The following is a 17,620-nucleotide window of genomic DNA, read 5'->3' as shown; positions in this document are numbered from 1 at the left end:
ACTTTTTAAAAATCGATCTGGTTTCAGCTCAAATTTGCGAAGAGTAAACGGTTATGCGAAACTTTTTCCAGCACTATATTTTAGGTCGAGTATCATGCTATAGAAATGTACATTCGTTCAGTCATTTGCAGAAAGCACGGGACTGGTCTTACTACGTGCGAAACTTGGGCCATTTTTGCCTGAAAATTTAGTGTCCTGAACCCAATACTTGAAAAAAAAAATGATTTGGCAGGGTAAAAGACGTAAGTGTGAAGTGTATGTAATACATTCGCTATTCTCTCCTCTGATATTTGTAAACAATTGTATTTCTATGATTTTCCCGAACTGGTAGCAACGCATTTTTTGCAAATATATTTCAAATTTATTATCCCTTGCCCAATTTCAGATAGGTTTAAGGTGAGCAATGTAAACTACAGCATTGTCGTATTTGCGGTATTTTAAATAAATAGTTTAATACATGTAAAAACAACAAACTGCATAGCATTAGATATACTATGTCGGGCCACGTGGATGTAAAAATATATAATACACTTTTCGAGTTCCAGTCATTGTCAAAAATATGCAGATATATTTCAATGAGGAATGTATTATTAGGTTTTCGCTTACATCTGTTGAATATAAATCTATATGAAAATAATCTTTGTAAAATATAATTAGCTTGCGATTTATTCCAGTTGTGTTTACATTATATCCATGCATAGTAGTAATATTTTATATATCTGTCAATATTCATATATCTCGCGGTGAACATTTTTCATATCACCCTCTCAGGAATGCAACATTTATATAATATTGTTCTAGTTTATTGAATCAAAAGGTTTTATTGAATCAATATTTTCTTTTTAAATCATATCGTATTTCTGGTGAATCAATAACATATTTTGATATCAATATACATATAAACAAAGAAAAACAAAAAAAAAAAACGACAAAAAATATTGTAACGTTTGACACGTCATAAGCGGCTTAAATGTCCCTCATTTAGTGACCAGATGATTCCTTATGGAATGGTATTTCTTTAATTTTCTAATTATATTTATCATTTCTCCTCGATTCTTTAATGATTCTTCAATATGCCGATAATTATCTAGTCACTAACTTATATTTATAGTAATGTTACTGTGGTGTAACCAACGAATGGTTTAAAATTTCAAAAGGAACAATTAGCATTAATACAATGTCTGCCTTTTCGTGTTGTTAGTCTGGAGCTCAGTTGCAAGCAAAATGTTCTTAATTTATAACTTCAAAAGCAGTTTTATTCTGGAAAACAATTTTATATGACTTTTCCCTAATAAAAACAATGCACAAATACCAACCTGCACAGCGAAATTGCCGTTAAACAAAAGAGCCACAAGGAAGGCCAACAATTCTCGTACAATATCGTCATTGGTACGTGCTAAATGTTCGAACGTTCCGGCAATACTTCCATAGTGGTTCAATGCATTTTGAACATCTTGTATGACTTTCAGCTGCCTAGACACAATGTAAAAATAATTTATTTTTTATCGCAAACCAAACGCTTAAAGTGCCCATATTTGGCATTTTATCACGAACCTCTTCCTTGGGTAAAATTCGCTCAGATTATTATACAAAACGGTCTTAATGTTTGATTCATCGAATCCGTAAATGGTTATTAGTGAAACCGCACTCCCCATTTTTCTGTATTTTGCATATATTTATAATATACTTGTTGTTCGATTTTTGAAGCAACCCGTCTACAGTATTTTTTCCGTTAAAGCTTCTTTCTGTTGTGGTCCTACTTTGCGATGCATGGCTGTGTTTTGGACGCTCTGTGATTCCGGAAATCTATCCTCACCTTTTACCTTTTATCCAGATATATATGATACATAACTTTTGTTCTCCAATTGTGGGAGAAGAATGTTTTCAATGTACCTTTATGTCGATTTCATGGCTAAAACATATAGAAATCTAGTTGTTTTTTGACTAAGATAATCTGATTTTTTTTATAACAATCGATAAACGAATAAATGTTTCAATCGAAATATCAAAATATGTTTGTGTAAACAATGACCGATTTAAATGATACTATATAGCAGTTACTTCTTCAAGTACTTTGTGTTATATCCAATTTGACTAGTTCATGGGAATATAATATTTGAGTATTGCACTCTCTTCTTTCAATAATGTGTATTATATATTAAACAGTTCTGGGGAAGTTTGACTAATTCAAGAGAGCATATTAACAAAGTAATTTACCTACTTCTTGGAGTACTATGTACCACAGTGTTTGCCTATTTCATGGGAATGTGATAATAACATATTGCATATACTATTTATCATACATGTATCATAATTAGGAAGATTATGTAAAAAAAAAGGATTAATACACTCACTTCTTCCAAGACTGTGAATTATATTGAATGTGCTCTGGGAGTTTAATTAGTTCATTGTGTATCATTCCCCGTAGAAGCTGCATGCATTTCAGGTCAAGTTCCAACTGTTCAATCTTTTCTCTTTCTGGTAGTTTCATAAGTTTTGTTGATATCCTATAAAACGATATAAATAATTATAGGAACTTTATCAATGCTTTTTTTTTTGCCTCAAAAGTTTATATAGCTCACTTTGAAAAGCAGACTCAGAATGCTGCTCTTCCATTGATGGATTTTAAAAATATGGTTCAAACAGCCAATGTTGGAGGTTAGAGGTTTGAAACTGGCCTTCAGCTAACATTGTTGACCTTGCTCTGTAAAGTTCAAAGAGCTTAAACACTAACATCACATAAAACATCTCAGATTAACTTTTACTTTATGTAATACTCTACAATTAAATATCAAGCTATTTATCTTAAATCCGTTATATGTATAGATCTCATTTTTTACCATTTTCCTAACGATCCATGAAAATGATGAAAACGGTAGAAATTGTTCAGTTATAATTTTTTTACCGTAAAAGTATAACATACGCAAATAGTTTTCAAAATTATTATTCTTTTTCATAATACATTTTGAGATACAATGTACAACAGAATCATTATGAAGCAGAAAGCGCAACGGAGCAAAAAGTTAGTAGACACGAGCTTAACAAATTAAAAATCTTTGAAAAGCTAATGAAATAACAAAAATGTATTTACGATAACTGCCGTATCAACTTCTCACTAAGTCTGTATTTGTCTAATGGTGTTTTGGCACTTTGATCTATAAAGATATTGATGTGGGCTTGGAATTCTTCACTCAGAGGTAACTCTTCATCACCACCCACCTCAGAATATCCTAATCAACACAAAATAAATTTTACACTTCATATTCATATGATGTCAGTGCCACTCACAAACCATAAAGAGAGAGCTGCAAAAGCGTCAAAAGTAAAGACGTTAAAGTTCATTGGCAAGAAATTGTAAACGCAAATCCTATTCAGTTATTATTTGTGCGCTCCACATACGCAGTTTACTGACAATTTAAAAGCGTCAAACACGTTCTACTGTATTAGAACGAAGTATGTAAATGAAACTTCATAGCTTTGTGGTAGGCACTTCAGTTACTCTCACATTTTCAAATGCTTCGAATAAGGCAAGGAAAAATAATCTTGGACACACTGTCTTCAGTGAATTTCAGAGAATCTATATTCTATTGTTTGGTACTCTTAAGTTCTGTTTATTAAGCTTTCCAAAATGGTTTTTACATTTATACGAGGAAAAAACAAACTTACTACGTGTACTTGGGAATCCAATCTGTGTTTGAACATCATTGACACCACCGTAGGCAACTTTCATGTTGTTTGCAAACACACTCAGAAGTTCATTGATTTCTTCTTCTCCACCATAACATTCCTCATATTTCTATAGATAATACATCAAAGCTGCACTTCGTCATTAACCCATAGCTAAATTTCTATAAAGAACTTGTCCACCATTCAATTTGCGCAATACCGTTTATTATTCGAAGGGTTGTCCGCTGAAAATTTACTGACGGAATAGCGAACAGTGCAGAAAACCATGATCTTGGTCTGCATTGGTCGCAAAGTAATAATAACAAAGCAAAATAACTTGCCGCCAGCAGGCTAAAGGTTAAAATACGCCCGTAATATTACAATATAAATTGCATACATTGGCTAGTTTATAAGTTACGTGCTCAGTGTTTGGATTGGGTTATTAAACATATACTAGAAAATATGTCTGTTTTCGAGAATACCATTAAACCACAAAAAACAGTGTTCCTCTGTAACCAAGACAAACAAATATTCCTCCCGGCATATTCATATTATGTTCACATAATATTTTGACATTATGATTATATTTGGATGTCCTTAAAGATCAAATGGAAAGCAAAGGATTTCCATCTACATGACCTTGTTACGCTTTTGTTTTGTTTGATGTCCCTTCGAGCATCATTTCATGCACGAGTGAGTACCTGGGTACAAAAACCGACCTTCCATTAGCCAAACAAATGCGAGGCTGCGAACCCACCGTGATAAGGCGCCAGTGATTCGAAGTTTTCGACCTAAGTACTTGGTCACGGAGTGCAGTTTAAACAAGTAGTTTTCTCTAGTTTTATGAGTGTTCAGTTACTTCTTTCATTGCAATACTAAACGTATAGATAATTTATTTAATATGACATTAATTCTGAACCATTTTATCTCAAGTCTACAGTGAATAAAAGTATAATACATTCATCGGATGCAAAGTGTTACATTGCTGTGCTACTAACTGATTTAAAACACAAGTATGAAAGATGAAAGTATTAACGTTAAAGCTTGACCACAATTTAAGGGACAAGAAATTTTAGTATAAGAAAAAGTGATCTCAACCTTGACCTAAATAAATCTTATGAACTTTGCCATTAGAACGAAATATGTAACCTCAACTACAATTAACAAGCCGAATACGACACCCCGACCAATTCCCTAAACAAAGTACAACAGTAAACAAAGTGTACCATCTTTGGTACCTAATCTGGATAATAATGCTTATTAACACATTATGATCCCTTTCCCGTATTATCTATAAGACCTTAATCAAAAGTAGCAAAACAACAACAACAACATTTCTCTATGGGCTACAATAAAAAAAGGACAAAGGGTCAAGTAGGAATAACCCAACAAACACAAAACCATATAGCCGTGCATGACTGAATGGTATTTGCACAAGAATATAGACAAAGTACGACAAGGCAAAACAACCCAAAATAAAAAGTCACTTGGACACCGGTTTCGAGCTGCCAGTAACGAAAACGCCACCGTCTAGCGGTGCACACTAAACCTGACACTCACCTTTCGCGCATCACAGCGAACATCATGCGCGCCAACACCTTGGCCATACTTCTGCTCGAACGTATGCATGTCCTCAGATGCTAATGCATTTGTTGAGAACAAAATACTCATGCAACTTATCAGCTTCTCCAATTGTTTCTCGTTGGAAACAAGCGTAACTATCTCCTCAAAGAAAGACTATAAAAAGAAAGGTGTTAAAGACTTTGGAAAAACAGAGATATTTTACAAATATAAAAGGTTCGTCTTTTAATATAATGACGTCTATTTAAATGATTGTTTTTTAAAATACAGTTTAAGACGAGAGTTTGGATGTTCACAGTTTTTGTTACCTCTCACCGACCGACTCGATTAAAACAAAATCTGCTTTTAATTTGTTTGATTGCGATCAGTTGTGTCAGATTTATACATTTATTTAATTATTTGACCATATTCTGATTTGCCATTTCGCCATCATGTCATTTTCTTTTTATTTAACTTATCTTGTAAAATGTATTGTTATTAATACATCTAAATTTCAAAATAGCAAATATCGAAGTCATATAAATACTACTATTTTAAAGTGTCACAGAAACCATGCTCCATAGTGCAAATATAGATTTATTCACCTTGAAACTTTCGGCAAGACCTTTCATTTTTACCACCTCAGCTGGATAGTTTTCTTGGTCATTCTCATAATAACTTGTGCAGAAAACCTGTAAAATGATATGATTATAAGGTGAATATATTTCTGGAGTGAAATCCCTGCTAGACATCGATATCACGTACAGAAAAATCACGCTCCATTTCCAGAAGACTTTTGATTATGATTCATTTGTTATCGGTAAAAAACACCAGTAAACCCAAAAGTTTAAATCTTTTTCCTTTTCGTGTAATGAGGCTTTAGTTCAGTGTTGTTTATTTTCTGGTCTTTATGGTCGTAAAAGTCTATTCAATATAAGTGAAATACAATTCCACTTAAGCTTGTACAAGAGGGCATGATAGGTGTTGTACTTTCCATTGTTTACCATAAACAGACTCATTCAAACATAGTCTGCTACTATTTGCTTGGATGTACTTATGCCTCAGAAGTATCTTGTTATAGATTTTAGCAATTATCACAACAGTAATCTTTATGAGCAATGTGGCGGCCCTAAACGTCTCCCCGTACTTGGATTGAGTTTGTTATATTTCCTGGTACTCTGGAGTCTTGGAGTTCATTCAGTTGGGGGTAGTGGTGTGTGTGTGTGTGTTGAGGGGGGGTCTCGATTAATCTGGGTCTGCCTTATTTTGCCTGGCTGCAAATTTTACTTCTAAAGGATCATATTTTATGCTATTTTTTGAAAAATATATATCTTTATTCAATTAAAACACTTAAAAACAAATGCATTCTAAATATAACATGGTTTGAATATTTGATGTAAACTAAGAGGAATAATAACTTTACGTTCCTGTAAAGATTAAAAGAAATATTCATTACATTTGTATTTCTACTTGTCAAGAGAATATATGTATTTCCATGCGACATGATATGATGGACTGTAAATACAATATAAATATAACTGATTACTTGTAAAAATGGCATGAAAGCACTAAACAGGTAGTGCAAAGATCCTCTCATCTGCTCCATTTCATTTCCATCAGTTATGCTGAAATAAAGCAAAAATATGTTTAAAAACGTCTTCTGTAAAAGCGTTTTGTCTTTCTATTTTGGAAACGTCGTTTGTTTCAATTGAAACACTAGTATTTTGACAATTCTTACATTTTATTTATTTATTTATTTGGGTTTTACGGCGCACCAACACAGTATAGGTTATATGGCGCTAAACAGGACTACAAATTTTGGTTCCACATCTCATTTACATCGAAATAAAAACATTAGGTATGGAAACTTGCATTTCAGATAGATGAAAAGAAAGAATTATAAAATGTAGAGTGTATTAAATCTTATAAGGTCCAAAATACTATTTTGAGGTAATTTCAGCAAATTGTTTCATTTAAAGTATTTTTTTTTTATAATTTATACAGGTGACCTGCAGCCCATTCATATAAATATATCAATACATAATAATGGAACGGAGCTAGGAAAACCTTTTTGAAATTTATTTATAAATGGATTTGTTTGAAAATGATTTGTTAGTAAAACATATGTATTTGGCACGCAAAACTTGGAAGAAAATCTTTTCAGATTATCGGTTTTTCTCAAAACATTTCTGATCTTGACAAATCTGTTTAAGTGTTGAAAATTATTCTGTTTTCAGTTGTGAGAAATTAATGAGATAAAAAGTTATCATTGAAATAAAATTGTTATTATCTAGTACTATTTTGTTTTATTAGTTCTGATGAAGGCTAAAATTAAATTTTCTTTTTTTCTTCAACAAAATGTAAGAGTAATCCAGGGTCTTTATCTAAACAGACATATAAAGCCACGTTGGAACCACGTGAAAAACTAAGTTGTGCGGTGTATATCATGAAATGACACAAAGTTATAATGTTGGACCCGTTTCTCCTCTTTAAACTGACTTTGTTATGCTGTTAACTTTAGGTCCACATTTATGAAAAGGCAAATGCATGTATCAAAACTACAACAAACATATCTGTACAAGATCATACCCGTTCCCTGGTGGTTTCTTCAGTAGTTGTCTAACTTGATCACGATTGTTCTTCACGTACACCGTCACCATAGCTATGGTTTCGCTAACATTAGTTATATAATCCCATGTTACACTACAAAATAAATAATTCATAACTGTGGAGTTTTATATAGAGTTCCAAGAGCTGTTATATATAATCATTTCATTTGTATTTTAATAATAAAATGCCTTTATAAGCATTCACGAGTAAATACTTCGCAACATTTTTGGAAGTACTCCAAAAAGGGTTTATACCATACCTTCTCAGAAAGCACCCAGTAATTTATATAAAGTAAAAGTCGTCACACGACCGACTCGCAATGTTTCAAGCTTTAGGTACAAAGATGATTCAAACAGCCTGTGTCCACACATGTTGTTTACAAATATTTCAAGTTTAAGGTGCAAAAGCGCTTTGAATTAACTTTTTGACAATTTCAATGTCTCGGAAAATTGTGTCAATAAAAAGTCACTTACGTATCATGCGGGATATCACCGGCTCCACTTTCAATCATCCCGCTCACCGTGTTCAAGTATGCGCCGAGTAAGAATGTTAGGTATGGTCTCTTCAAATTGTCGCTGATGTTTGAATCATTCAGAACTTTAAAGAGTTCTGGAATCTTGAAGAAAGTCTGGCAGATTGACTCTATAAATCTGTTTTCTCCCTGTAATTACAAAAATATTAATACTTACACTTCTTTTGGGAAGATTTGATGATATTTAGAAGTATACTATAGTTTTTCAAGTCATATACAACAAGTCTGAAATTAACAGAAAGTTTATGTTACTTATTTACGAAGGAACGTACCTTCTATTACATGTATTCTATATTTTTAACTGTTCGAATACATGGTAGCTAAACTTTCCAGGAAATACACACACCATATAGAATTACATTACTATGATCATACTTGATTAGATGTATTGTATGATAACATATATCAATATTTCATAGCTGTTGCTCATGGTAACCATGTATTTTGAAACAACAGGAACTGCGACGTTCAAAGAATGCAGCCTGCTTCTCTCTTGAATACAGTAGCAGTGTATTTATAAATGTGCTACACAAAAATGCACAGAGCATAACCAACCATAGAGTCGTAGACTTCGATTGACTAAATCCTTTCATGAGGGGTAATGACATGTGCAATAAGCCTCACGTCCTCTAGCACCCGCTTAAATGGTATTACGTTATAAAATGTCAATGAAAGGACTCAGTCCAGACTATTAGAAATAACAACAACATTGAATCAAGTGTTGGTGTAACATATTATGCCCGCTGTACGGAAGTGACATACAGACATACAAGTTTATCATAATTCAATGGAAATCATGCAGACTTTACCTCAGCACATGTTGCCAGTAGGTCCACGATAGAAACGAAGAAGTGGAGTTCGTGTGTGTCACTAGACTTAAATAATTCCATCCTAAAATGAAGTAAAAACCACACTATACAGTTTAAAACTAAACCAAATTCTAAATCATAAGCTAAACCATTATTGCTAAGGCTCCGTAAGAAATCTGCCTTTCCATACGTAAATGATAAAACTATTAATCATTTTCCTTAATATCTTATCTAAAATAATTTTTTCTTCGACATTATTTAGTTGCGTTGATACTATACAACTGACCGTGCTTTTTCATCCTTGTCAATTGCAGGGGCAACATCGGAACTATGTTGCATAAAGTTAGTCATCACCATACTTTGGTTACGTTTTATAGGCAGATCTAGTTCATCCACTTTGATCACGGCTTTCAAGATCCCGACAAACTGTGGGACAGCTTTACGATGAGCGGCAACAAGCGACATGATCTTCTGTACTTGGTTTTCTGTTACCTTCATACAAGTCTGGGTATTTCCAGTGAAAATCTGATATAGAATAAACAGCACCTGATAAATCCAACCCATAACTTCACCGGAAATGAATCGTAAAGTAAATATTTTGTCTATATTATGCATGATCTAGATAAAGATATAAAAATGTACCCAGTTTTGGTTGTTTGAACTTTGTGTCAGTTTCTATCGCAAAACATATGTTCCAATTGTAAAATTCTGGTCAATGAACGATTCGATATATCACTGTATATTACAATTTGACCTTTATATTAACAACATTTTACAACATCAATACCTCTGTAACAAGTTCAGCCATTTGTACGAAACCACCTCTCTTTGACAATATGAGATCAAGTCTGTCGTACAGTCTTTGTTGAACAACATGATTGCTCCTCGCAAGCATTTTCATCAACACAAATGAAAGTTCAAATACTCTTCGTAAGCCATCGTAATGGTCCTGAAAAAATCGCGTTAATTCTATATCATAACAATATTAACATGAAATACATCCGGCGTGTGGATTACAAACCCAGTAAAAGGATCTGAAATGAAGATTATTTTTTCTGCTTTTCATTCTAAATTTAATCAATTCATGCCATTTTGTGTTTCTTGTCATAAAACAAACGGTACAGTTACACTTAAATATGGGAATATAGGTACAGTACATGCAAATATAAATTCCGAGTTCAAAGCTTCTATGTTTGCTCAACAAATACCAGAAACATAAAAGAAGCTTTTTTAACTTATTAAGTGACACTTGCAATCAGATTATTGACGACAATGATAATTTCATTGTTTATATATTTGCCACCAGCCCAAAACAGCTTCAGTTTGTAAAAACATAATGTAAATGTAAAGAGCAGCGTCAATACTTCAAAAACGTTCAAATATCCTAATAACATATACACCTTACTATAAATGTATTGATTGTATCAAAGTTGTTGAAGTATTATAGTTTATATGTCACAGCCACGTTTCATGTCTCCGTTTAAAGTAAGTCAACAGTACATATAGTTACACTGTAATTTCCAAATTCTTATCTAAACATGTTATGAATATATATTATCCTCATTAAATAACAATTTTTTCTGCCACTGCGATCTATGAGAAACTAGAGCTGGCATGCCTCCCACAACTATGAGTTCTGTGGTTTGGATGCTCTGGGTGAATGGTTCTGATCAGTAAGTCTTTGGGGTCTAGATGGTTTGGATGAGTGGTTCCTATCAGTAATGTTTGTCTGGATGGTTTAAATGAGTGCTTCCGTTCAGTAGGGTAATGTTTGTCTGGATGGTCCGATCAGTAATTTAAGGTCCATAATTCAAAAGTGCCTGAGTCGATTTGGCTAGTTATCGAACTTGGCCGATGACTTGTGGTCAAACAAATTTTGTTTAAGTTTGGTGAAGATCGGATGAGAAATGTTTGACTTGAGTGCGGACAAGCTTTGTGACAGAGTGACAGACACACAGACAGACATACAGGAGTAAATCAATATGTCTCCCACACCACTGTGTGATGGGAGACAAATATTCAACCAGTGGCCAATGAAAAGGATTTATTTTTGCTTTGTTTTTGTTTCGTTTAATCAGACTTATCAGCAAACACGTTTTTTTCAGGTTTGGTGAAGGTCGGATGAGAAATGTTTGATTAAGTGTGCGGACAAAATTTGTGACAGACGGACGGACACACAGACAGATAAGAGTAAATCAATATGTCTTTCGACACACAGTGGTGTGGGAGACATAATTATGATTAAACGAATAGAAAGGAATCACGCTGCATTCCGCCTTACATACGACAAGTATCATGTATTATTTACAGACAGTTGTGATCTTTAAAATAGTAAATTAACTTTAAAATTAAGTTTAACCTTACCAATATCTTCACATCTATTTCTTTTGACAGGAATATGACCATGCATTCAATGATTCCTGCAACATACAAACGTAAAACACTACAATATGTACTAGAATTTATAAAAATGTCTCTCCTTTGTGTACTAAATGTATAACATCGCTCGATTAGGAGTACTTTTGTTTTCATGAAAAAAACCCCGGCGTCGTCTACGTTTTCTTAAAATAGCAGACAATAGCAGAAAAATATCCGACGTCGTATTATGAAGTAACAACAATACTTGTCAAATATCAGAAACTAAAACATGTATACAGCTACAGAGATTTGTTTGTTTTGGGTTTAACGCCGTTTTTCAACAGTATTTCTGTTATGTAACGGCAGGCAGTTAACCTAACCAGTGTTCCTGGATTCTGTACCAGTTCAAACCTATTCTCCGCAAGTAACTGCCAACTTCCCCACATGAATTATCAGAGGTGGAGGACGAATGATTTCAGACACAATGGGTTTTATCAAATTGTTACGGAGAACATACACCCCGCCCGAGATCGAACTCGCGACCCCGCGATCCGTAGACCAACGCTTTTCCTACTGAGCTAAGCGGGCGGGCACTTACAGCTACGGAGATAAAAGTAGTTCTGATTACTACTTTCTCACCCAATATAATACTTGCATCATCATATATAATTATATGTCCAATGCTATTCCTCAACAACTTTGTCACTCTAGGTCATCTATTTTTTACACTTGGTTGACAAAACTTCGTAACCACAAAGCATGTCGTTTTTACCAAGCAATTCCTGTTACTGTTCCTGAATGAATCAAAGGTAGGGTCTCCAGATGTACAACTTAATTTGGAATCGTATATTCTTAAATAGTCTTATCTGTTTAGTTTATAATAATATTTTTTCAAGAAAAAAGGCGAAACAATAATTTCCAATCTTACATACAATCTTTGTTTAAGTGTTTCTGGTACATTGGGATCATGGAATTTATTCAGTAAGAGTATTATAGAATTCTTCAGAAGCTGGTGGGGGCGTGAAGGGTTTTACACATTTCATTACTTCTCATGGCCAAACTCAATCAAACCGAGTGTTATTTTGCTTGTTTGCTTTTGATGCTTCCAAAGGATCTTCTTTTAGGTTGATTGAATTGATGTGTAAAACCCTAGGTCCACATCTTTATTATGCTATCAATTATTGTTGCAAAGTTATAATGCCTAAATACTATACGTACTTAATAAAACAACAAGTAACAAGTCAAATGATATAAGAATGCTTTTACTGATAAAGTTATCATTTGCTTTGTTTTCCTTAGACTTTTAATATTCATTAGTTTTGTTAATATAATTGATATACTTTGAGATATGAACAAACATGAATTTCCGAATTTCAAAAAGACATTTTTTTACAATATCATGGGCTGTACCTCTGCTCCTCTAAGTTTATAAATGAATATTTATATTGTTTTATTGAGATTTATAAATACTTTTATAGATGTGCAGGACACGGATTTTCATACACGAAAATGCGGTCTTTACTGACTAAAGGGTCATACCTCTGCTTGCTTTGATTGTCTCCATGGTCAAATCACAAAATGAACTATTTACTTGCTACTATTTCAATAATTTTTGTAACTGTAGGTAATATACTTTAGAAAAGCTAAAGACGAATGGGGGACGATTGGATGAACAGAAGTAAATTCATATACAAATTAAAGGCTAAATACTACACTGAATTTATTGAACATTAAAAATGTCCGTCTATAGTTTACAAACCGCAGTTGTAGAGTATACTCTGGTTTATAGGATGCGGTTCTTCTTCTTCACCAGGTAGATGGCAGAAACTGAAACAGATAAGAATAGTTAAATGTCATTAGTAATGTGGTTGCTTGGTATCACTTTGACAAGCTTTGTATGTAAGTTTAGTTGAAGACGGTATGGACTTAACAAAAGTAACGAAGAGAAAGAAATTCCAGCTTATGTAAATTTCGTTTATTATAGGTACGTTAAAGAATGATTGTTTTAATTTTAGCACGACGAACTTTCCACTTTAAAGATGTTTTTGTAAGGCAATACAAAATTGCGCCAAAACCGGATGTACGGTATTTTAACTGAGATTGCATATAAAAAGGCGTTACCTTTTATTTATCTCGCATCACGTGAATAAAACTTAATACTTATACAATGCTCCATAATTTATAATATATCAATTCTTTTAAAAGTTAAAGACAATTTACAATAAGTGTTTACGCTAAACTTTGATACAGAAATAATCTGAAGCTTATTGTGTGTTTTTGTTTATATTATATACACAGATAAAATAATTCTAAAATACAGTTTATTTCTTTGGTTGATTTCATTTTCATTGGCAAGAGGCGGATGAACACAGATAATATATCTATAGGTGTATACATATACTGTTCAGTTTTAGGCATTTCAAAATGTAAGCAAAGAATTTAATGACATGATTAAGTCCATGCAGTAGCGCTCTCCGTTTTGAATTACATTTCGTATGTTCAATTCCAAAGACAGTATCAATTTATTTTGAAATTCAGCTGCTGCGAAGATAAATCGTGTCAGATGACTTAGATCCAACTTTTCACAAAATAAGACATGCCATTTCAAAAAGAACTATGTATTTTACGTTCCTGTGATGAGGTCATGGCAATCCTTCACTTTAAGTAGTATTGTCCAGTCATCAGTTTCCGTACTTTTTAATTCAAAGATACTGCTGATCTTATATGGAAAATACCAAATAATGCATTTAAGAATATTAAATAAAATAACTAAATAAAGATAAATAAATAAATAAATGAATAAAAAATGAAGTGCCTAGTCACTAATTTTCATTATAGTCTTTTTACTAACCTCTCTAAATAATACTTAGATACAGGTTTGCTTAAATAAAAGCGCGCCAAATAAGTTCTTCTTGTATAAATAATGATAAAGTTACCTTAAAAGTTTCGTGAGTATTGTGATCACCTGCTCGGCTTCAGTGTCTCCCATTCTGTATGCGGCCAGTCTTCGTAAATCGGGCATTAGTTGCTCTGTTCGTTTGTAAACCTTCACTGATTCATCGGTTATCAAAATCTGTAAAAGCACAAAAATTTAATGTCAGCAAAATGGAAATTGGTCAAAAGAGTGAATATGTTATGTCAAAATATGATAGTTAATGGATAAAGTTTAAAAAAGAAAGAAAAATAAAGTTGAGGTATGTCTCTCACCACTTAACACATATACATTGTAATATGTCACCCATTAAGTGCAATAACTACGGTGAAAATCATTGAACTGTAACATTCCAACGATATATATATTCTAGGTTTGGCACCAATGACCCCTGTGAATCTTGTTAGAAATTAAACTCGTGTTGTAGAATCGAAGTAGCACAATATATAATAGAATTTGGACATGCAGATGATATGCACAACTACGCTTAGAACTGATCACACGTGACGTTTGGAGAAATTCAGCTTGATGGTAAGTAGTGAAAACACTGTAAAACATGATCAATTAAGGGACATAAATCCGCTGAAAATCACTGAACAATTACATGAACATGCCGATTATATGTATAAATAGGCTTTAAGTCTTAAAGACTTAAACACCTTAGGTTTTGGTGGAAATCTGTTCAATGGTGTAACAAAAGCAGCCATAGCTCACAATGTGACAATTAAAGGGCCATTACTCCGCTAATAATCAATGAACAAGGATATGACCATTCTATGCATAACTAAGCTTAGAAATGACCACTTTTGTGAAGCTTGGTGTAATTCCTCCTGGTGGTATCGGTACAGTTGTTGTTCAGTAACTTTACTAAAAATGACCGAAAAAGTATATGGCATTTATATGAAAAATTAAGTTTGTCACTGGTCACTCCAATAAGGTTTGGTGGAAATCCGCCCAATAATATAAAGGAAGTGGTCATAACATCGTGACAACTGACATATCAAAGACCATAACTCCAGTGAAAATCACCAAAGCAGAGAATGAAGACAATATGCCAAACTAGGCTTTGCAATGCTTTTGTGGAGTTTGGTAAAAAAAACGCATTGTGGTGTCAGAGAAACTACGCGGACAATTCTTACGACATTCATACATACCTATAGTCAGTGTCTCCGCACCACACGAGTAAATACGGAGAATGAAGAGTGCACAAAGCATATGAGGGCGCAAAATATCAGAGAGAGGAAAACGTGTCCTCAACGTTGTAGATAAGGAGAAAGAAGATGCAAGTTGGTAAGCTACAAGGACATGACAGGGATAAAAGAGGGGTAGCCAACCTCCAGTCGATATGCGAGCACATCAGTTTTGAGGTATATGTTGATATATAATCTAACAATTTTTGAAATTACTGATACAACATACAATGCTTGCTTAATTCATGTACAATTATGGACTTTATATTCTTGCAGGCACATTCTCTGCTGTATGAGGGTTACATAATGTCAAAAAGTGGTAATAAATCACACAAATAAGGACAAGACGAATGCTAAAGATGTCAAGAGAGAAGATAATTTGTTTGAATACTTAGAATACTTGATAGGGTTTCGAAACAGAAAATCTTGTGTCGGCCGAGCTGATAATATATCATAGAAGTAAGAAATGTATTGTAAGCGTGGTGAAGTAAGTAAGGTGCAAGAACTGCTTGAAATGTGTCAGAAAGTTTAGTGAAAGAACACGTCAATAAATGTGATAAGATGTCAGATTATTGGATAAAGTTTCAAGATTAAGAAGGGTGGATTTTGTGCCGGGAGATGGATAAGGCCTTACACTGTCTCAGGAGATTATTGAATGAGAAGCTGCTGTGTTGTATCATAAGATTTGTGATCAAATAAGTTGTCACAACAGCTGTAATATGTTGGAATAAAACGATGTGTCATGGGAGTAAAAAAGTGTCATAAGAGAGGATAATATAACAAAATCACGGATAGTGTGCCAAATGAGTGGCTAAAGAGTCATAGGAGTGACAAAAGTACCAGTGAAAACATGTCAGTTGTATGGAATGCTCATGCTAGAAATCATATGCTTAAGGACCATCATGATCATGTTCTTTATTCTAACAAGGAATCAGTTCTGCATTGGAGTGGAAAAGGACATTGCAAATTTCAGTCACTTATAAGCTTTATATTGCATAACTATGAATTCACCACCATACCTGTGTGAGAACAGCTCTTTTGAACAGGTTTTGATACGCCGAGAACCATCTGTTGAGTAGATGCATCGACTTCCTTACAATATCATCATACTCATAGTGGGATAAATCCTATAAAAGTAAAGACAAAGTTAAAGTCTTGTTAGTCATAATTTAACATCTTAAAATTATTCACTAGATTATTTTGAACTATGCAATGCCAAGATGTGAACATAGTGCACCAAATCAATTAGCAAGTAAAAGTTAAAGTTGGCAATTTACAACAAAGTTTTATATAACATGGTAGTATCTAATATTAGTTTAAAGCATTTAAGCAAGTTTCTACTAAAGCAACTTGATATTTATAAACATTATAGAATAATTGTGTACCAGCAATCACTATATATCAGGCCTATATCGGATCCATGAGGTTTTCATTATCCGACCGATATGGTTTTCAAAGTTTAGTAATATGATTTGATGTCAGCCTAAGATGTAATCATACAGCCAGAGGAATCGACTAGATATTGCACGTTCAAAGTCCGCTTATTCTATATTTGTTTCAGTCAAATTTTCTCTATGATTATAAGTATTGTATTGTACTTCTATAATCCTTTGATTTTGTATGTTGCTCTTTACTTTGGGAGAAAAATATAACTGCCGATATAAAACCGAAGAACGTTGGTAAATAGCTGAACTAAAGTTACTTACCAGTAAAACATCTACGATATTGTACTGTCTCATGAAAGATGTCGAGTCAAATATATCGGCCATTTTCTTCTTCGCTTTCTTTGCAAGTCTTGAAGAAAGGCAACAAAATTAAGCAATATATATAAGTGGTGTGTCCTTCTATACAAAGAGAAAGTAACTACAGAGTTTAACATGTTTCTTTACAATTGTACTTTACTGGACATAACTGTCCAAGACGATTTGCTCTTGGTCTAAAGAAGTGAAATTATTAGTAAGAT

The 17,620-nt window shown here is 33.4% G+C and overlaps 1 protein-coding gene across 1 annotated transcript in view; it reads right to left on the bottom strand.

Annotated features, from left to right (window-relative positions):
• LOC123554383 (inositol 1,4,5-trisphosphate receptor type 3-like) overlaps positions 1-17,620 on the bottom strand; it is a 75,521-nt gene that overhangs the window by 29,499 nt on the left and 28,402 nt on the right. The window contains exons 28-44 of the mRNA XM_045344484.2: positions 17,364-17,451; positions 16,677-16,784; positions 14,472-14,608; positions 13,295-13,362; positions 11,542-11,597; positions 9,965-10,126; positions 9,464-9,702; positions 9,178-9,259; positions 8,310-8,497; positions 7,816-7,929; positions 6,773-6,851; positions 5,832-5,918; positions 5,227-5,403; positions 3,667-3,796; positions 3,092-3,230; positions 2,355-2,507; positions 1,317-1,473 (exon numbers count right to left, since the gene is read on the bottom strand). Coding sequence (XP_045200419.2) covers positions 1,317-1,473; positions 2,355-2,507; positions 3,092-3,230; positions 3,667-3,796; positions 5,227-5,403; positions 5,832-5,918; positions 6,773-6,851; positions 7,816-7,929; positions 8,310-8,497; positions 9,178-9,259; positions 9,464-9,702; positions 9,965-10,126; positions 11,542-11,597; positions 13,295-13,362; positions 14,472-14,608; positions 16,677-16,784; positions 17,364-17,451 — 2,164 coding nt within the window. The remainder of the gene's footprint in view (positions 1-1,316; positions 1,474-2,354; positions 2,508-3,091; positions 3,231-3,666; positions 3,797-5,226; positions 5,404-5,831; positions 5,919-6,772; positions 6,852-7,815; positions 7,930-8,309; positions 8,498-9,177; positions 9,260-9,463; positions 9,703-9,964; positions 10,127-11,541; positions 11,598-13,294; positions 13,363-14,471; positions 14,609-16,676; positions 16,785-17,363; positions 17,452-17,620) is intronic.

This window comes from Mercenaria mercenaria, chromosome 7 (genome assembly GCF_021730395.1).
Source record: "Mercenaria mercenaria strain notata chromosome 7, MADL_Memer_1, whole genome shotgun sequence".
NCBI classification, from domain to species: Eukaryota; Metazoa; Mollusca; class Bivalvia; order Venerida; family Veneridae; genus Mercenaria; species Mercenaria mercenaria.
This window is presented reverse-complemented; position numbering and strand designations above follow the sequence as displayed.